The following is a 17894-nucleotide window of genomic DNA, read 5'->3' on the forward strand; positions in this document are numbered from 1 at the left end:
TCCAGCATGGCCACAGTCAAATAACTGAAACAAGTAAAAGAGAAATCTCATGGCAACAAGATAATGCATGATTAATTCAAAACAAAGGGAATAAATAAAGAGAACATCTGAGATAATAATCTGAATGCTAAAGGGTTAAACAATAGGGCAATAGGAACTCCCTCACTTTTATATCTCTTATATTGGGAACTTTTGTATCTTCAGGTTGGGATGCTTCGAATGACTGGAAAGATGTGTTGTCTGGAGGAGAGAAACAACGGATGGGAATGGCAAGGTTATTTTATCATAAGTAAGTAACATCATTTTCTGATATTCTGTGATTTCTATCATTTCTAGACTTCGATAAAAAAAAAAAAAAAATTCTAAGGTCTAACAGTCTTTACTTACAGCCTAAAGGTTGTTTCTATATTTCTTCAATAAAATCAGTGAAGACAGAAAACTCCTTACAATGCAGAAAGGAAAAAGTTTAATAACATTCATATATTTCTGGCCCAATGGTTCATTATCAGAAGTAGGCAACCAAAAAATGTTATTCCATACATACACGCCATGGTGATCGTATAGACTAACAGTTTTTGATGATGGGCCTTTGTGTGTTAACTATATGTTTGTTCCTTCTTGAGCTATGCCTGGCTCATAAGGGTTGGTTTCCCAGTTTCCTTGGCGTATAGGTTCCCCAATTTCCTTGGCGTATAGGTTCCCCACCTGGATGGGACGCCAGTCCATCGCAGGTGAGCTGCAAGATGCAGGAGGAAAGAGTGAGAGAAAGTTGTGGCGAAAGAGTCAGCAGAAGTTCGCCATTACCTTCTGCCAGAGCTTTGGTGTTTTCACTCATAAACACACACATTGCCCGGTCTGAGATTCGAACCTGCAACACTTTGACTGCAATTCCTCTGCTCTAACCACTAGGCCATGTGCATCCACGTGTTAACTATATAAAGGATATTAAACTTTTACCTTTTTGCAATGTAAGGAGTTCTCTGTCTTCACTAATTTTGTCATTTTTACTTTATCACAATACTTAAAGCAAGCCACAGTGCTCTTCAAATCACCATCTGTTTTCTTAAAATGGAAAGACACATTGTAAAAATGTAGTCCTGGATATACTACTACATCAGAAATGCAAGATAAACTGCTCATGGTATGCAGAGTTTTGGTCATACGTCAGCAGGATTATCAGGATTTAAGGCAGTGAGCTGGCAGAAACGTTAGCACGCTGGGCAAAATGCTTAGCAGTATTTCATTTGCTGTTATGTTCTGAGTTCAAATTCCGCTGAGGTCGACTTTGCCTTTCATCCTTTTGGGGTCGATAAATTAAGTACCAGTTGCGCACTGGGGTCGATGTAATCGACTTAATCCCTTTGTCTGTCCTTGTTTGTCCCCTCTATGTTAAGCCCCTTGTGGGCAATAAAGAAATAAGTATTATCTGCTGGACACACGGACACACTATAATATGAAATATCCACATTAATGGTTATTGTTTCTGGAATGTACTTTCACAATCATTTGCTTTTGTTATATTAAACTTTTTTCATTTCTTCGTGTCACCTATTTCAAGGCCTCAGTTTGCACTGCTCGATGAATGTACAAGCGCTGTTTCTATTGATGTGGAGAGCAGTATATACCAACGGGCTAAAGATGAAGGTATTACACTGCTCACTATAACTCACCGGCCAACTCTCTGGTAAGTAATATCAGTCTGAGAGATTCTTCAACAAATGGTAGAATAGAATGATTACTTGTTGCACCAGTTTCATTTACAGAAATAATTGCATCAGATGAGATTAACCCCTTTACTGCAGAAATCAGATATATATACGCGAAATTTCACAACCCTTAATCCTTACTCTTTACTTGTTTCAGTAATTTGACTGCAGCCATGCTGGAGCACCGCCTTTAGTCGAGCAAATCGACCCCGGGACTTATTCTTTGTAAGCCCAGTACTTATTCTATCGGTCTCTTTTTGCCGAACCGCTAAGTGACGGGGACGTAAACACACCAGCATCGGCTGCCAAGCAATGCTAAGGGGACAAACACAGACACACAAACACACACACATACATACATACATATATATATATATATATACATATATACGACAGGCTTCTTTCAGTTTTCGTCTACTAAATCCACTCACAAGGCATTGGTCGGCCCGAGGCTATAGTAGAAGTCACTTGCTCAAGATGCCACGCAGTGGGACTAAACCCGGAACCATGTGGTTGGTTAGCAAGCTACTCACAACACAGCCACTCCTGCGCCTAACTATGGAAAACAATTTTACAAATCAATCTATCAATTTATCTTTTGTTGCATAATGTCATTTTTGAAACTGCTATGGTTCTGTTTATTGAGGGAACTTGCAGAAAATAGCAATTTTATTTCGTAATTCTAGTAATTTTATTAATGCCATCATTATGGAATAACCATGAAACTTAACTTTGAAGTTACAGAGTTAATTGTATATTTGTAATTCTAATAACAATGAGTGGGGGTGTCTGTTTTTTTTTCTTTTTTGCAACACTGAAAAAACGTGATGGTAGTATTTTATCATTTTAACTTGTTTTAGTCATTGAACTGTGACCATGCTGGGGCACCTCTTTGAAGGGTTTAATCAAACAAAACAACCACAGTACTTATCTTTTAAGCTTGGTACTTATTCTATTGGTCAGTTTTGCCAAAACTACTGACAAGATGCAAACAAACCATTATCAAGTAGTAGTAGAGGACACACACATTTATGAATGATGAGCTTCCCCACAGTTTCCATTTATCAAATTCATTTAAGGCTTTTGTCAATTTAGGACTATAGTAGAAGACACCTGCCCAAAGAGCCACACAGTGGGACTGAACCTGGAACCATCTGGTTGCAAAGCAAACTTCTACTCCACACAACCATGATTGTATGTATAAAAGATGCATACTTCTGCTTTCTCACCAAGAGACGGCTAACAATGTCCTTAACTCTATCAAACAGTTGTTTAAACTTTCTCACAAATGCATATTTTGAGCAAAAAGAAATAGGTCAGTTTATAGAATAAACAATAGTTTCTTCTGAAAGTAACCCCGTCACCTGCTGGGTTATTTTTCTCAGAAGGCTGTGTTAGTTATGAAGTTTCTTGCTGAGAAAATCTCAAGCTCAACTTGGTATCTTTCTCTTAGAAATGTGTGGATTTGTTTCTGTAATGATATTAAGTATCAAAGCTTTTATATATTTAGATAGTTGTTACTATCAGAAACCTTGAACAGCTATTCATTTCCAGGGCTGTTTTAGTAACATTATGGTGGTGAGCTGGCAGAATCGTTAGCATGCCAGGTAAAATGCCTAGCGGTATTTCGTCTGCTGTTATGTTCTGAGTTCAAATTCCGCCGAGGTTGACTTTGCATTTCATCCTTTCGGGGTTGATTAAATAAGTACCAGTTACGCACTGGGGTCGATGTAATTGACTTAATCCGTTTGTTTGTCCTTGATTGTCCCCTCTATGTTTAGCCCCCTGTGGGCAATAAAGAAACAATTATAGGCCCCTGGGCAAATCAATACACTGAACCCTGTAGTATTTGTTTCTTAATAGTCACAGCATACAAAGATCAATCATAATCGAGCCCCCTGGCAACTATGTAGTGTACCTATGTCTTAACATCAATGTCAACATCAATAATCCTGACCACTGCAAGTGTTCACTCCACCCCACTATATGTCTGTTTCTTTCAATCATTAGTCTTCATTCTCCCCATCTTTTGTTGTTGGCCATCTTCAAACATGTTTGCTCACTCAAAATTGCTGTCATTATCCCTACATTTACTTCCTGAAGCATTTGTGAGTTAGCAAATCTGTTTCAAGAACACTCTCTATATATACTTGAATGTTTTCCTGTTACCCATTCATTTAGAATGGGTTTAATTAGGGCCGAATTAAGACCCATCGAGGCCTTAAGCACTTAAAAGATTTCGGTGCCCCCATAAAAGATTATATAATTCAAAATATAAACAATAACAAACCATAAAATAAATTTTTATTTTCCAAAACGAAACAAAACAGTAAGAGGGAAAATAATGTATATTTTTGTATACCACCATTTTATTTATATTTAAAAAGTTTCCTCCTACTTTTTTGAATTGCAAAGTCTTTGGTCAGATCCTCAAAATTAATCTTAGGTAACACATCTGCATCTATACTTAGTAGAAATAAAGGCATCCCGAATATTATTCTAGCAAGTTTAAAGTGATTTCTTTTGTGCTGTAAACCATTTACCATTTCTGTGGTGCCCCGCTCCTCCCCTTGATGCCCTAAGCATGTGCTTATTTTGCTTAATGGTTAATCCAGTGCTGGGTTTAATGTTTCTGCGAATTTAGAACTTGCTGGAATATTTGAAGAGGTTGTTTCACAGGTATCAAAGGAACAGCGTAACAATATACATTCTGGACTGAAGATGATTAAGATTGCTGTTAGTTTATCAAAGAAATATGTGAGATAGTTCGTTGTAATGATGATCCTTATAGCATGAGGCAAATGACTTTTCTATTAATGTGATCTGGTGTAGACTGCACAGTGAACAGTTCTGCACAGTGTGTGCATGTGTGTTGGTGAGGTGGGGGTGTCTGACACATTGCAGAATTACTAATTGCTCAACACTGAAATATTTCTTGCTTCTGAAAAGAAAATAAATCCTTTACTATTTGACTATAGAGAACCATCATAAGAGGCAACTATACTTAGCTGTATCAATCAGTCACATGATGACCTGAGAATGGTATAACACCTGAGAATGGTATAACATCAAGCTAGATGCAAGAGTTGTGCTTCTTACTTAACTCAGTATTAACACCAAGGCTAAAAATCTTTACTTTTAGTTTTAACATTTTTGTTTTTTTAATAAATGACCAATTTTGTGAGTTCAGGATTTGGAGTTGAAGAATATAATATGAATTTTGACAGGAAGTTCCATTCGCATTTGTTACAATTTGATGGCGAAGGAGGTTGGCTGATGGAGGTCCTTGATACAGATACCAGGCTTTCTTTGAATGAAGAGAAACAACAACTGGAGAAGCAACTTGCTGGTGTACCAAAGATGCAACGACGACTGCACGAGTTGTGTTCCGTCTTGGGTGAAGACTCTGTACTTCTTGATAAACATTCACTTCCAAATGATGACAGTACTCTTGATACAGACAGCTGCCTGATTGATCACCAAGACTGATTCTCATTCTAATGTCACTTTTGGTAAGAATATTTAAGTTTCTTTGACAACTGAATTCACTTTCTGTAGATCTCTGAGGTCTTAAAAGCTATTTTCAAGTCTTGTTTTTTGAGAAAAAAAATGTCTTACATGCTATCAAATACAATATATGAAGTAATTTGTATGTTAAAAATTTACTTACTTTTTCTGAGACATCCAGAGTATCAAATTTGTCTTTGATGACAAAATTTGAAAATAATGTTCTCTCTCTTCCCCACATCCTTTCTCTAATTCCTTTTTTTCTCCCCTTCACCATTTTCTTTCTATCTGTCTGTCTCTCTCCCCTCTTTACACTCTCATTGCTCACACATGGCCATCATCCATCTTTTTTTCCCTCATGTGATGAGCTTTCTTTTCCTTTCCTTCACGGCTGTCGTAGAGACTGCACATACCCCATCAGTCTCTTCTCTTCTATCTTTCCTCTTGTCAAAGAGAATATTTCTCCAGTATTCACTATTTTCCTCTCGTTCTGGTCTAACGACCCTCCATGTTTGTTTTCTTTTGGTTTGCCATATGTCTCCACTGTCCTATTTCTGTTACCAACTTTGACCTGCCACAAATCCCAAGTTTTATTTTGGTTTGCGAGAGCAACTGCCCTTCAAAGACTCATAGTGTTATTCATTGCTCAACATGAGGAGTAGATGGAGAGTCGATAACTGATGAAGGGTCGTTTTTTATGTTACTTGTCCTGTTTTCCATTTCTTTCTCTCGTTTATGTATTCAACTCTTTTGTTTTTGTATTTCATGTTGTTTACGGCTTGTGACGTCCTGTAGCCATACATGCAGCATATATATATATATATATATATATATATATGTGTTATTTATTTTAAAATAATACCTGTTTATGTCTTACCGTGGTTCTCTCATATTTCAAGGACACAGACATTACTTCTTCTCTTCTACCAGACAAGTAAAAAGTCTAACACAGTTTTCAGTAAGAATAGATGGAAACTGTATAGCATTTATGCCTAATCTCCGGGACAGTAATATAAAAGTAGTTTAGAGGTGATAAACAGATCAGATTACACATAGTATGACATTTTTTACACATACATAACATAACCAGTTTATTTTGTATCACTGAATTTTAAATGTTCATTTTTTTTTTTCTTTTCTTTTTTTTTTTTTTTTTTTTTTTAGGTATTTCACATTTCCTGAATAAATGTTGCACTGACCCAAATAGGTGTTACTGACCAAGAAAGAACTTCTAACATAAGAGACATTATTTCATTATTAAGAAGAGAAACATGTTGTATTTTCTATTAACTAAATTTAAACATTTAACTTCGTTTGACATTGTTGAATCAAAACCTGAAATTACCAGCAGAATTTTAATGTTAAAACTCTGCATTTTTATCTCTCATAAAGCAAACTCACTTGATCTCAAGTTGTGATCATGTTTCAGTAAGCTTACTTCGTCTATTTTTAAATACAACTTTTCACATATTCTGACACATAATTTGTCTTTCAGTTTGGTAGGGAGTCAGTGGGACTTTACTTCACTAATCCCTAATTTCCTATCTGACAGAAAGGATTTCAATTCTATTGAGCACTCACTTTCTGACTGTTCCCTGGCCCATCAACCCCTTCTACTTCAGATAGACCTTTTAATACAACCTAAGATATGAACTCAGGAGTACCAACCAAATTCAGTAATTGATCCAATATTAAGTACTTTCTTAAAAATCTGATTAGGGTCAAGTCTAAAAGTATTTTAGTAACTTATTCAAACAGTTATATATGAAGCATTTCCAGAGTTACAATAAGCAAGAAAAGCACAGGTAGCAACAGATGTTTTGTGGAGAAACTGTGGAATATCTCAATCAAACCCTGAACATCATCTTCAACTGCAAACAAAGAATGGAGCCTTAATATTGTTAATATGATTTTATATTTTATTTTTACAGTATTTCATATCAAATTGCAATCATGGATTCACATGGTTGATTTCTGCCAAACCTCACACTGTTGTGTGTTCAGTTTGTTTGTTTGTTTTTTTCTCACATTTTAAATAAACAATTTAGCTTCAGTTGATTTGGCTTTTCTACGACTTCTTGGGTCTTATATTTGTTAATAAATGACATTCTTATTGCTTTGTCGTAATATCAGCATTGGTTAAAATCATTGAAAACGTTTACTAGGGTGATAAGATGCTCGACCCAGGTGCAATATACTAAACTGGAGAAGGACATCATGCTCGGAATGGTCAGTGGCAAGAGAGGAAGAGGCTGACCAAGAACCCGCTGGCTTGACACCATCACGAGTGATACTGGAATGGACATGACCAATCTGAAGGAAGCGGCCCAGGATAGAACTGACTGGAGGACACTGATCCAACGAGTGACTGAGAGTCGACTTCGACTGAGCAGATAGAGAGAGAGAGAGAGAGGAGCTGTATAGCTTTGCCATTATAGCATAGGAAAGCCTGATTCTCTTAAATATTTATTTATTGCCCACAGGGGGCTAAACATAGAGGGAACAAACAAGGACAGACAAAGGGATTAAGTCGACTATATTGACTCCAGTGCATAACTGGTACTTATTTAATCAACCCCAAAAGGACGAAAAGCAAAGTTGACCTCAGTGGAATTTGAACTCAGAACATAACGGCAGACAAAATATTATTAAGCATTTCCCCCGGTGTGCTAACATTTCTGCCAGCTTGCTGCCCTCAATATTTTTCTGAAATATTGACCAAGGGAAGTTGATGAAATTGGTGGTGGTGGTGGCAATATGTTGAGAAATATCATTAAAGACAACTTATAGTCAACTTATGTGTTATTTATTTGCTATTTTTAGTATCGTTTACAGTTGTCCAGTAAGTTTTCCCCATTCTCTGTTTGATCCAAGGGATTTTTAGAATATGATTGATACAGACACAGACATGGCTGTGTGGTTAAGAAGTTTGCTTCCCAAACACGACTTTGGGTTCAGTCCCATTGCGTGGCACCATAGGCAAGTGTCTTCTACTGTAGCCCCAGGTTGACTAAGGCCTTAGGTGAAAATTGGTAACTGGAAGAGCATCCAACTACAGAAAATCTGCCTCGACATATTCTATCCATACATGTATGGTGGCTATGATAGGATAATTATAGGGAACAAAACTACTGGATATAATAATGAGCTTATGATATACAGTGCTCAGGTGCATTATAACTCATTGAGAAATGTTAAGAGAGGGGATAGAAAGCAATAAGTCAAGTAAAAAAAAAAAGACAGCAATGAAAACTAGATGAATATGCACAGTACATGGAAAAGTGAACAGTGAAAGAGCTGAAAAGAGGAAAGGGTGCAGAGGCATGTTAGGAGATGTGTTGGAAAAATTTGGGAAGAATTGAACTTTTGAAGGACACAGTATCCTGACGGCTAAATGATATAGGTAGTCTTTTGTCCAAGTTTTGAAAATTCTGTGCTTGCGAAGACCTGTTTGGGCAAGTGAAATCGAAATTGAACCAAATTCGATGACTGGCACCCGTGCCAGTGGAGCGCTAACGGCTCCATCTGAGTGGGATCATTGCCAGAGCAGCTGTCTGGCACATAAAGAGCACCATTTGGGCGTGATCATTGTAAGCGTCGCCTCACTGGCACATGAACAAAACATTCAAGCGAGGTTGTTGCCAGTGCTGCTGGACTGACTCCTGTGCAGGTAGCACGTAAAAAACACCATTTTTGAGCGTGCCCGTTGCCAGACTGGCCCTCGTGCCGGTGGCACTTTAAAAGCACCCACTACACTCTTGGAGTGGTTGGCATTAGGAAGGGCATCCAGCTGTAGAAACTCTGCCAGATCAAGATTGGAGCCTGGCACAGCCATCTGGTTCGCCAGTCCTTAGTCAAATCGTCCAACTCATGCTAGCGTTAAACGATGATGATGATGATAAAATGTTTCTGAAAGTCATGGGTGCCATATGGTTTTTTGATTTTATAACCATGTCCATGAGTGGTGGAGGTATCAAATTTAAAAAGGTGGCCAAAGTTTTTGGAAAGATGGTTGATAACCCAGTGGGCTTTTTATAAAGTTTGCTGCTGGACATTGAAAATTAAATCTAGTGTGCCAATGTCTAGAGAAGCTAGACATTCAAGATATGGTCATCGTGAAAGAGTATTTGTCTGGTCATATGTCTCTAGACAGCTTCCAGTCAACTGATATTCTGGACGAGATGAGGTCTGAAGATGCAAACTGTAAATGTGGACATCTCATAGCTATATATAGCTTCAAATAGATAGTTGATGCGCAGCTGGCAAAGGTTTTACTGAATGATGCTAAGACACCTTCAATCTTTTTGAGAATTTTAGAAATGTGGTTCATTCAACGCAGATTATTGTTGACAATAATGCCCAAGTCATTCATGTTCACCAGCAGACTCCTTAAGGTTGGTGTTGAGAAAGGTGTAGGTAAATTCCTGACTTATACTCTGAAAATGTATAGTGGTGTCTTGTCTACAGCTAGCTTAAGTTGTTAGGTTGAAATGCATTGTGTTCAGGCCAGATTGCAAGAAAAATCTATGGCATATAGTATCTGTCCTTTTAATTTTATTCTTTACAACTTAATGTCATCTGCATATTCTAACACAGTTACATACTTCCTGTTGACATGCATTTCATTGATATATGCAACAAACAGCAAGAGATCAAGAACAGCTCCTTAGGGGACACCAGATGTTACCACATATGGTGCAGAAAGTTTTCTTAGTAATCGACTAACTTTTTTTTTATTTTTATCAAGAATGAAAGACTTCAACTAGTTATAAAGATTAGCCTGCACACTCATTGCAGAGAACTCCACCATAAGCTGTTTATGGCACAAAATTAAAGGCTTTGGCACAGTCGAGATAGATAATATCCACACAAGCTGCTGTTATTCAGATGTCTTCAAGAAATTCAAGAGTTGATCACAGCTGTCGGAGTTAAAGATAAATCCATATTGTAAGAATTTTTTGTTTCTTTACTACCGACAAGGGGCTAAACACAGAGGGGACAAACAAGGACAGACAAATGGATTAAGTCGATTATATCAACCCCAGTGCATAACTGGTACTTAATTTATCGACCCCAAAAGGATGAAAGGGAAAGTCGACCTCGGTGGAATTTGAACTCAGAACGTAACGGCAAACGAAATACGGCTACGCATTTCGCCTGACGTGCTAACGTTTCTGCCAGCTCGCCCAAAGTTTCAGCATGTCTCTCTGACACAAGACTTTATTACTTTGTCAGTTACTATCCTATCAGTCTTACTAGCTGTATCAACAGAGAATGTGCTGTCACCCTTTTTGAACAGACGAATAATGCTGGCGATTTTCCACTGTTTGTGGGAATGCAGTTATTAAGGCAAAATTCAGGCAGCAGAAAGAGTCTGCTGCATTTCAAAAGCTGATAAGTAACACCATCAAGTCAGGGGAGACATAGTTGCACAGTTTGAGGTGGCATCACAGTACTGTAGAAATAAAAGAACCCTCTGAACGTGGCTGTTGCCAGCGCCGCCTCGACTGGCCTCCGTACCGGTGGCATGTAAGAAGCACCAACCGATCATGGTCGTTGCCAGCCTCGCTTGGCACCTGTGCCGGTGACACGTAAAAAGCACCCACTACACTCACGGAGTGGTTGGCGTTAGGAAGGACATCCAGCTGTATAAATACTGCCAGATCAGACTGGGCCTGGTGCAGCCTCCTGGCTTCCCAGACCCCTGTTGAACCGTCCAACCCATGCTAGCACGGAAAGCAGACGTTAAACGATGATGATGAGGAGGAAATTCAGATTATACAATTTTATCTCTGTAGTGTTGTAGATGATACATTTGGATTTCCAACAGTAAAACCACCAGCATAGCATTCAGCAATAAGTTCTGCACATTCTTTCACATCATCAGTAATTTGAAAAGTGGAGATTGCATTCTCCAACTGGAGAACGGGGCTTTTGTTTCAAATGCACATATTTTCTGAACACTTTACTATCCAACTTGGTTGCTATGCATTATTATTGAAATTTAAATACTCTTTTGTATTCACCTGCTTCATATGCTTGGACATATCTATTATCTTCTGTTCAGTATAATCTGAATTCATGCTCAGCAGCCTATTAGTCTTCCTTGGCAAGATGTACTGCTGCAATCTCCCATACTGCATTTTTAGGGTTTCTGATGCGTTTATGTTGGGCTGAAGCTTTGCATATGGGCCAGCCATCTGATGTCTTAACATTCAGGTGCATTTGAATTTGTTATGACTAAGAAAATAAACGCTTACATGATCAGTAAATATATATATTTATTTAGTACCCACAAGGGGCTAAACACAGAGGGGACAAACGGATTAAGTCGATTACATCGACCCCAGTGCGTAACTGGTACTTAATTTATCGACCCTGAAAGGATGAAAGGCAAAATCGACCATGGCGGAATTTGAACTCAGAACGTAACAGCAGACGAAATACGGCTACTCATTTTGCCTGGTGTGCTAACGTTTCTGCCAACTCATCGCCTCCTGTTAGAGATTAGTGAATTTAGATTGAAAATCAAGATGGGCGGAAGAAAACCCACTGATAACATCTGTTTTATGATGAGAAAAGAAATACTGAAGCAAGTCCTGCACTGGCAATTTCTATAACATGTCCAAAAGAGAGCTAACGAAAATAACTTAATTATATAATGTTCTCAATCCTTAAACAGTACATAATCATGGTACCTATTTACAATCAGGTGGACTTGGCCAACAGAAGTCATGGACTGATTACTGGACATCTTATCAATCCAGTAGCTTCAGTGAATAGGAAAGAACAAAGAAAGACAACAATAAAACGGGTTCTACTCACCTTTTGAACTGTTTTAAGTAAGAATATTATTTTCAACAATTCATCTATTTTATACAATTGAGAGATGAGTGTGTGTGTGATCAAGTGATAAATATAATCAAAAAACAAAAAATAAATTCAGTCACATACAACAAATAAACAAGTCTCAAAAGTGTTTATAAACCAGTTTTATTGAAAAATTCTTTTATATTCCCCTCCCCCCCAAGAGACATTTTCATAGCAAAACAAAAAAAAATTGTTATTCAAGATTTGTTTCATGTTTTCAATGAATTGCCAAGCAAGTCCAACGTAATACAGCAATTGGGTGGGTGGGGGGAACCTTAGTTTGAAAAAATAGACATGCTGTAATATAGATTTGAGGCAACTGTGTTGGTGAACTAGGGGTAAAGCAGCTGAGCTGGGGTTGTGTCATTAGTGGGGGAAGGTTTAGGCAAACACAGGTGGAGTGAGCAAAGAGACATGGGGGGAGATATATATATATATATGTACAGATACAGTGGAAACTGTGAAAGTAGGTTCTATACCTGGTGTCTTACACAGTCTATTGTGTTTTTGGTGTATAAAAAAAAACAAAAAAAAAGACTTTGATGGGAACCAGCTTTATGGTATTGGAATGTTTAACTGCAGATGGGAATGTGTGAAAGAGATGTATTTGTTACAATGAAATGTCAGATAAAGTTTATTAAGCAAGCAGAGTGCAAGGCAGGAAAAACCTAGATGATCAGACAGTTTGCCCACTAGAAAATATAGTCTGACATATATGGAAAGCTGCCCTGTAAAAGACTTACACAACATCGGAATAATGGCTGAAGGTTATCTCTCTATTTGTCCGATAAGAAACAAGTTCCTAAATGAAATAAAAAGCCAAAACACAGCATTTAAACTGTGGGCATTTTTACTGGAACCTATCAACTTTTTTTCTTCACTAAATTGATCCCTATGGCCTATAACCACAACAATTAGGTCTCATTAACAAACATAATAACAGATTGTAGTTCTTGTCAAGATTTTAATCTGTTGGTCAATAATTTGCCAGTTAACAACAGACAAAAGTTTTTCATTATTTAGAATCAGTTGGGTCCAAAATTAAAAGAAGTCATAGTTTTACTTAAAAATTCTCCTGTTATAATTCCATTCGCATCTATGATACTTTATAGAAATGTTTAGTCAATCTGATATTTAACTGGTACTTTATTTTATCAACCCCTGGACAGGAGTGGGACTCGGAATGTAAAGGGCTATAGTTAAATAGCATAGGCATTTTACAGTCCTGCCAATCTACAAAACTGACATTATTAAAAGGAAATATTTTGTAGTTTGTATCAGTCGATTATTTTGCTAATGACCACCAGATAATCTTGCTGCTTTACAGGAAATCATTAACTTACCACTGAGTTTTATAAAAGAGAGAGAGAGAGAGAGAGAGAGAGAGAGAGAGAGAGAGAGATGGCAGTTAAACAAAACCAAAGCCTTAAAATGAATAATAACAGTGTTCTTTCTTGAAGAACTAATCAATGATCTTTTGAACATTTTAAGAAACAAACTGGCTCCAATACTGTGGAGACCAGACATGTTTTGTGGTGAACTTGGGTAATGTATTAGACTGTTGTATATTCAGCTATAGGAGGACTGAATAGCAGACTTGAGAAAAACTTTGTATCAAATGTGCACAGCACAGATTGTTATGGTATGTGATTATCATTATTATTATTATTGATGCTGTGTTACATCATGAAATTATCAAGTCTTTTGATTTGCACGAACCAAATTCCTAGCGATAAATATTTATTAATTCTTCTTCAAGTAAGTGTTCCTGTCACTGTAGTTAGGTATCTCGAGTTAAAAACAAAGTTTGAACAACCAGGATATGGAAACCTTGCAATTGAGAAGCATAAACCATCTCAACAGACCAAGATACTGCTTATGTGATAACTAGCACGACTGTGGCTGGTGTCAGTAAAGATATTTCAGCTGTAAAGCTCTCAGAGAATTCTTTAGAGAGATGGTACTGCCACAACTAGTTAGCAAGAACCAGTAAAATGGTATGGTGTACATGCCTGGACAGTAAGTGATATTGAAAAAATAGGAACATAGTCATAGCCCTGCAAATCATACATGATATTTATGAGACCTTTAATCTTGCTTCCTTTTACATGTGAGAATCAACCGAAATGAGGCAATAAATATATTTATATTAAGGAGGGATGTTGGGAAAATGTCGGCTAATGTAATACATATAGTTGACATTGGTGTAGGGAAGAAGTGAATGGCTGGGGATGAAGAAAGGGGCAACAAATTGTATCACAAGAATTTTATATGTTTATAGTGTAGTGTGGTGTGGTGTGGTAGGATGTGTGTAGTGCTGCATAGTATATGTTTAGAATGATAGTGTGTATGGAGATTGTAGAGATTTCCGTGTAGTGTGGAAAGATGTTATATTGTAGTAATGTGTGTAGTGTGATGCTGAAGAGTGTCAAAGAGTACAAGGCAGAAGATGAAGATGATTACAAAAAGAAACATCCGAGAGAAGGATACAATCAAGATGATAGGGGTTGAGACAAAGTTTTGTTCATCTGTTAGAAAGAGGAGGGCAGTGAACCCTTGATTGAAGAAAAACACGATTAATAGAACTGAAAATCAGATACAAGGTAGAAATTAGTGAACAGTGGAGATATAGTGTCAAAGAGAGGAGGAATGTGATAATATGTCATTGTCATCATCAGGAATGTTAATGCCAAGTAAGAATATTTGTCTCAAGTAAAAGGACACTGGGTTTCTGTTGCAATATAAGGTTTGTGTTGAAGGGATTTCAATTCATTGGTATACAGCAATAGAGTAGGATTAAGGATTAGTAAGCAAGAAGCTTATACAGTCATTGCTTAATATAAACAAGTAACCAATAAATTATTGTCATTGTCGTCGTCATCGTTGTTATCAAAATCCATATAAACTTCAGAATAATGTTTTATCATGGAATTAAGGTAGTTTTTAGAAATTTTTTTTGTTGTTGTTGCTATTGTTGAAAATATATGAAGTAAAAAATATCAAGGAACCTTACATCAGGGCGAACATTATAACTGGAGTTTGTGACTAGCCACTTCTTCAAATGACTTCAGGTAGCAATGTGCACTAAATTCATATTACAAGATATTTTATGCATATAGCAGCTTGTTGCACAACATCAATGGTGCAATGGTGCAGCTATCACAGCAACAAAACAGTAACATCTAGTAGAATTCTTCAAAGCAAAGACAGGACTAAAAGTAAGAACTACATCCCCATTGGTATTAAAACCTTTAATTTATGTAATATAATGATTAAAACAAATCATCTTTGTAGATTATACAAGTATATAGTGCCTTCAGATCTGTGTAAAATGAATTTTTGATCTACATACACAGGAAATTGAAAAGTGATGTTCATAATTTTCCTACCAGCATAAATGAAATAAATAATCTGTCAACTAGTTTAACATCAACACCTGGCCCGTAGAGGTCTCTAGTGGAGAACCCTTTGTTGTAAGTATTTGATGTAGGTCTCCAGTTTGAGGATACCTTTCTACCTACCAGGGTCAGAGGCTCTGAGAAAAACTCATGAGTGCTGCCTTTACTCTTCTGATTAAGCCACACACACAAAGAGAGAATGCAAGTAAGGCCATGTATTTGGCTTGCTGCAAGTAAAACTAAAAAAGATTTACAAAAACTAAGCTGTGATTTACATGCAACATTTTAATTGTGAACTGAATTGCTGTTTCAAAATAAATCCATGCCATAAACCTGTGTTGACAGTAATTTGATTGGAACAAGGCTAGAGCAAAGACTAAACATCTTCCAAGGCCAACTTCTTCTACCCTACAAGTGTAATTTCAACTGACAATACATCAACACCAGTATAAATCCTTAAATCCTTAAAAATGTTTTAGCCCGAAGGCCGCAGCCATGCTGGGGCACCACCGCCGTATGTTGAATATTTCTTAATACTTTTATAGGTGGTAAGTTTAGTTTGAGGTGGGATGGCACAGGATGTTCACTGGAACAAGAACTACACAACTACAGTTACAAGACCAGTTGTGGTAGTGGTTAGAGAAGAGGCACAATGCAATGTATAATCTAACCATGTGCCTAGGGATAACAACTTCACCAGGGATAACAACTCTCACAACTTCACCACAACTATCATCCAGTATTTTATTCATACATATTTTGCAAATCATGGAAAAAGAACTAAAAAAACAAAAAAGGGTGACAATATCAGTGCAAACTGAACTCAGAACATGGAGGTAGCCGTGTACTTAGTGTATGCCACCTGGGCCAACTTTTGAGTTTGTTCCTGGACTACCAAGCCTATATATACTTATACAGAAGACCCGAGGTGCCATCCGTATAAAATCATCACCCAGGGTAGCTGCCAGCTATGCTACTGCATGGAAGCAACAAAAGAGATACAATAAGGCCTCAGAACTGACTTTTGTTGTCCACAACAATACACTGGTGTGGTATATAAAAACAGAACATATCAATGAATGAAACAGAAATTATTAAAAGACCTGATCAGAAAAAAATTCTGGTGGAAACAAGGTATGCAGCTGCTTTTTTAAAGTGCTACAACATGCAATAAAGCTGGCAGAGAATGGCTAATGACAGATCTTCAAGTGATAAACTCTGGAACATGATAGTTCTTAGAAGTAAACAGTGTTTAAGGAAAATATAATCAATAATGCAGCACTTATTAGCAGACTTTTAAATATGTAGATATACATATCTGAGAAGTCTAACTGTACTGCATTTAGACCAGACTGCTCAAAAACATTTGAATTAAGAGAACTTCGTGATGATGATAGTGGCAGCAGCATTATCAATATTAATAATAATAATGATGGTTTCAAGTTTTGACACAAAGCCAGTAATTTCAAGGCTGGGGATAAGTCAATTACATCAACCCCAGTACTCAACAGGTACTTATTTTATCAACCCTGAAGGGATGAAAGGCAAAGTTAACCTTGGTGGAATTTGAACTCAGAATGTAAAGACATTAAAAGTCACCAAACATTTTGTCTGGCGCACTAATGGTTCTGCCAGCTTAAGCACTGCCTTAATAATGGTACTTCACTCTAATATGGGCACAAAATCAAAAGTTTTGTGGGAGAGGTTTGTCAATTAAATTGACTTCCAGTATTAGATTTTATTGACTTCAGAAAGAGGAGAGGCAAAGTAGATCTCAGCAGGATTTGAACTTGGACTGTTAAGAGCCAAAACAAATACAGTATGATACATTATTCGAAGCACTAACGATTCTAGCAATTCACTACTTTAATAATAATTAGAGTAAGAAATCATTTCTAAGATGAGCATAAGGCCACACTTTTTCAGGGCAGAGTACAAAGGGCACTTGACTGATCCTATTGTTTAATCGATACTTTAATCTACTCAAAAAAAGAAAAAAGAAAGAAACGTGAAGTTGACCCTGTGCAAGATTGAACCCAGAATGTAAGTCATCAAATCACTCACAAAGGCAGCTATTGCATTGCTATACAGTTTCTCTCAGTCCAGTACTCTAGATGTTTAACATACAGGGGTCCACAAAACTTAAACTAAGGAAATAAAAGATTAGAACTAAACCCTGCAAAGTTGACCCTGACAAGCTACCCACTTTGGGAACAGGATGCAGTCATTTAAACTGGCCCAGAACTTGACAGGTACGTATATTTATCTATTGATACTGGAAGAATGAAAGGCAAATGTCGACCATGGCAAGATGATGAACTCAGAACATAAAGGGACATAACTGCAACACACTTTGATCAATAATATTAATATTTCTACAAGCAAAAATGATACAATTACGTATAAAGTAGCA

General features: G+C 37.1%; 1 protein-coding gene across 1 annotated transcript in view; it reads left to right on the forward strand.

Annotated features, from left to right (window-relative positions):
* The window catches only part of LOC115210332 (ATP-binding cassette sub-family D member 2), a 65814-nt gene extending 58543 nt beyond the window's left edge, over positions 1-7271 (forward strand). Inside the window, exons 9-12 of the mRNA XM_029778866.2 lie at positions 205-289; positions 1559-1684; positions 4934-5218; positions 6378-7271. Coding sequence (XP_029634726.1) covers positions 205-289; positions 1559-1684; positions 4934-5195 — 473 coding nt within the window. The 3' untranslated portion in view covers positions 5196-5218; positions 6378-7271. The remainder of the gene's footprint in view (positions 1-204; positions 290-1558; positions 1685-4933; positions 5219-6377) is intronic.
* Positions 7272-17894: the final 10623 nt, after the last annotated feature.

The sequence above is a fragment of the Octopus sinensis genome, linkage group LG4 (genome assembly GCF_006345805.1).
Source record: "Octopus sinensis linkage group LG4, ASM634580v1, whole genome shotgun sequence".
In the NCBI taxonomy this organism is placed as follows: Eukaryota; Metazoa; Mollusca; class Cephalopoda; order Octopoda; family Octopodidae; genus Octopus; species Octopus sinensis.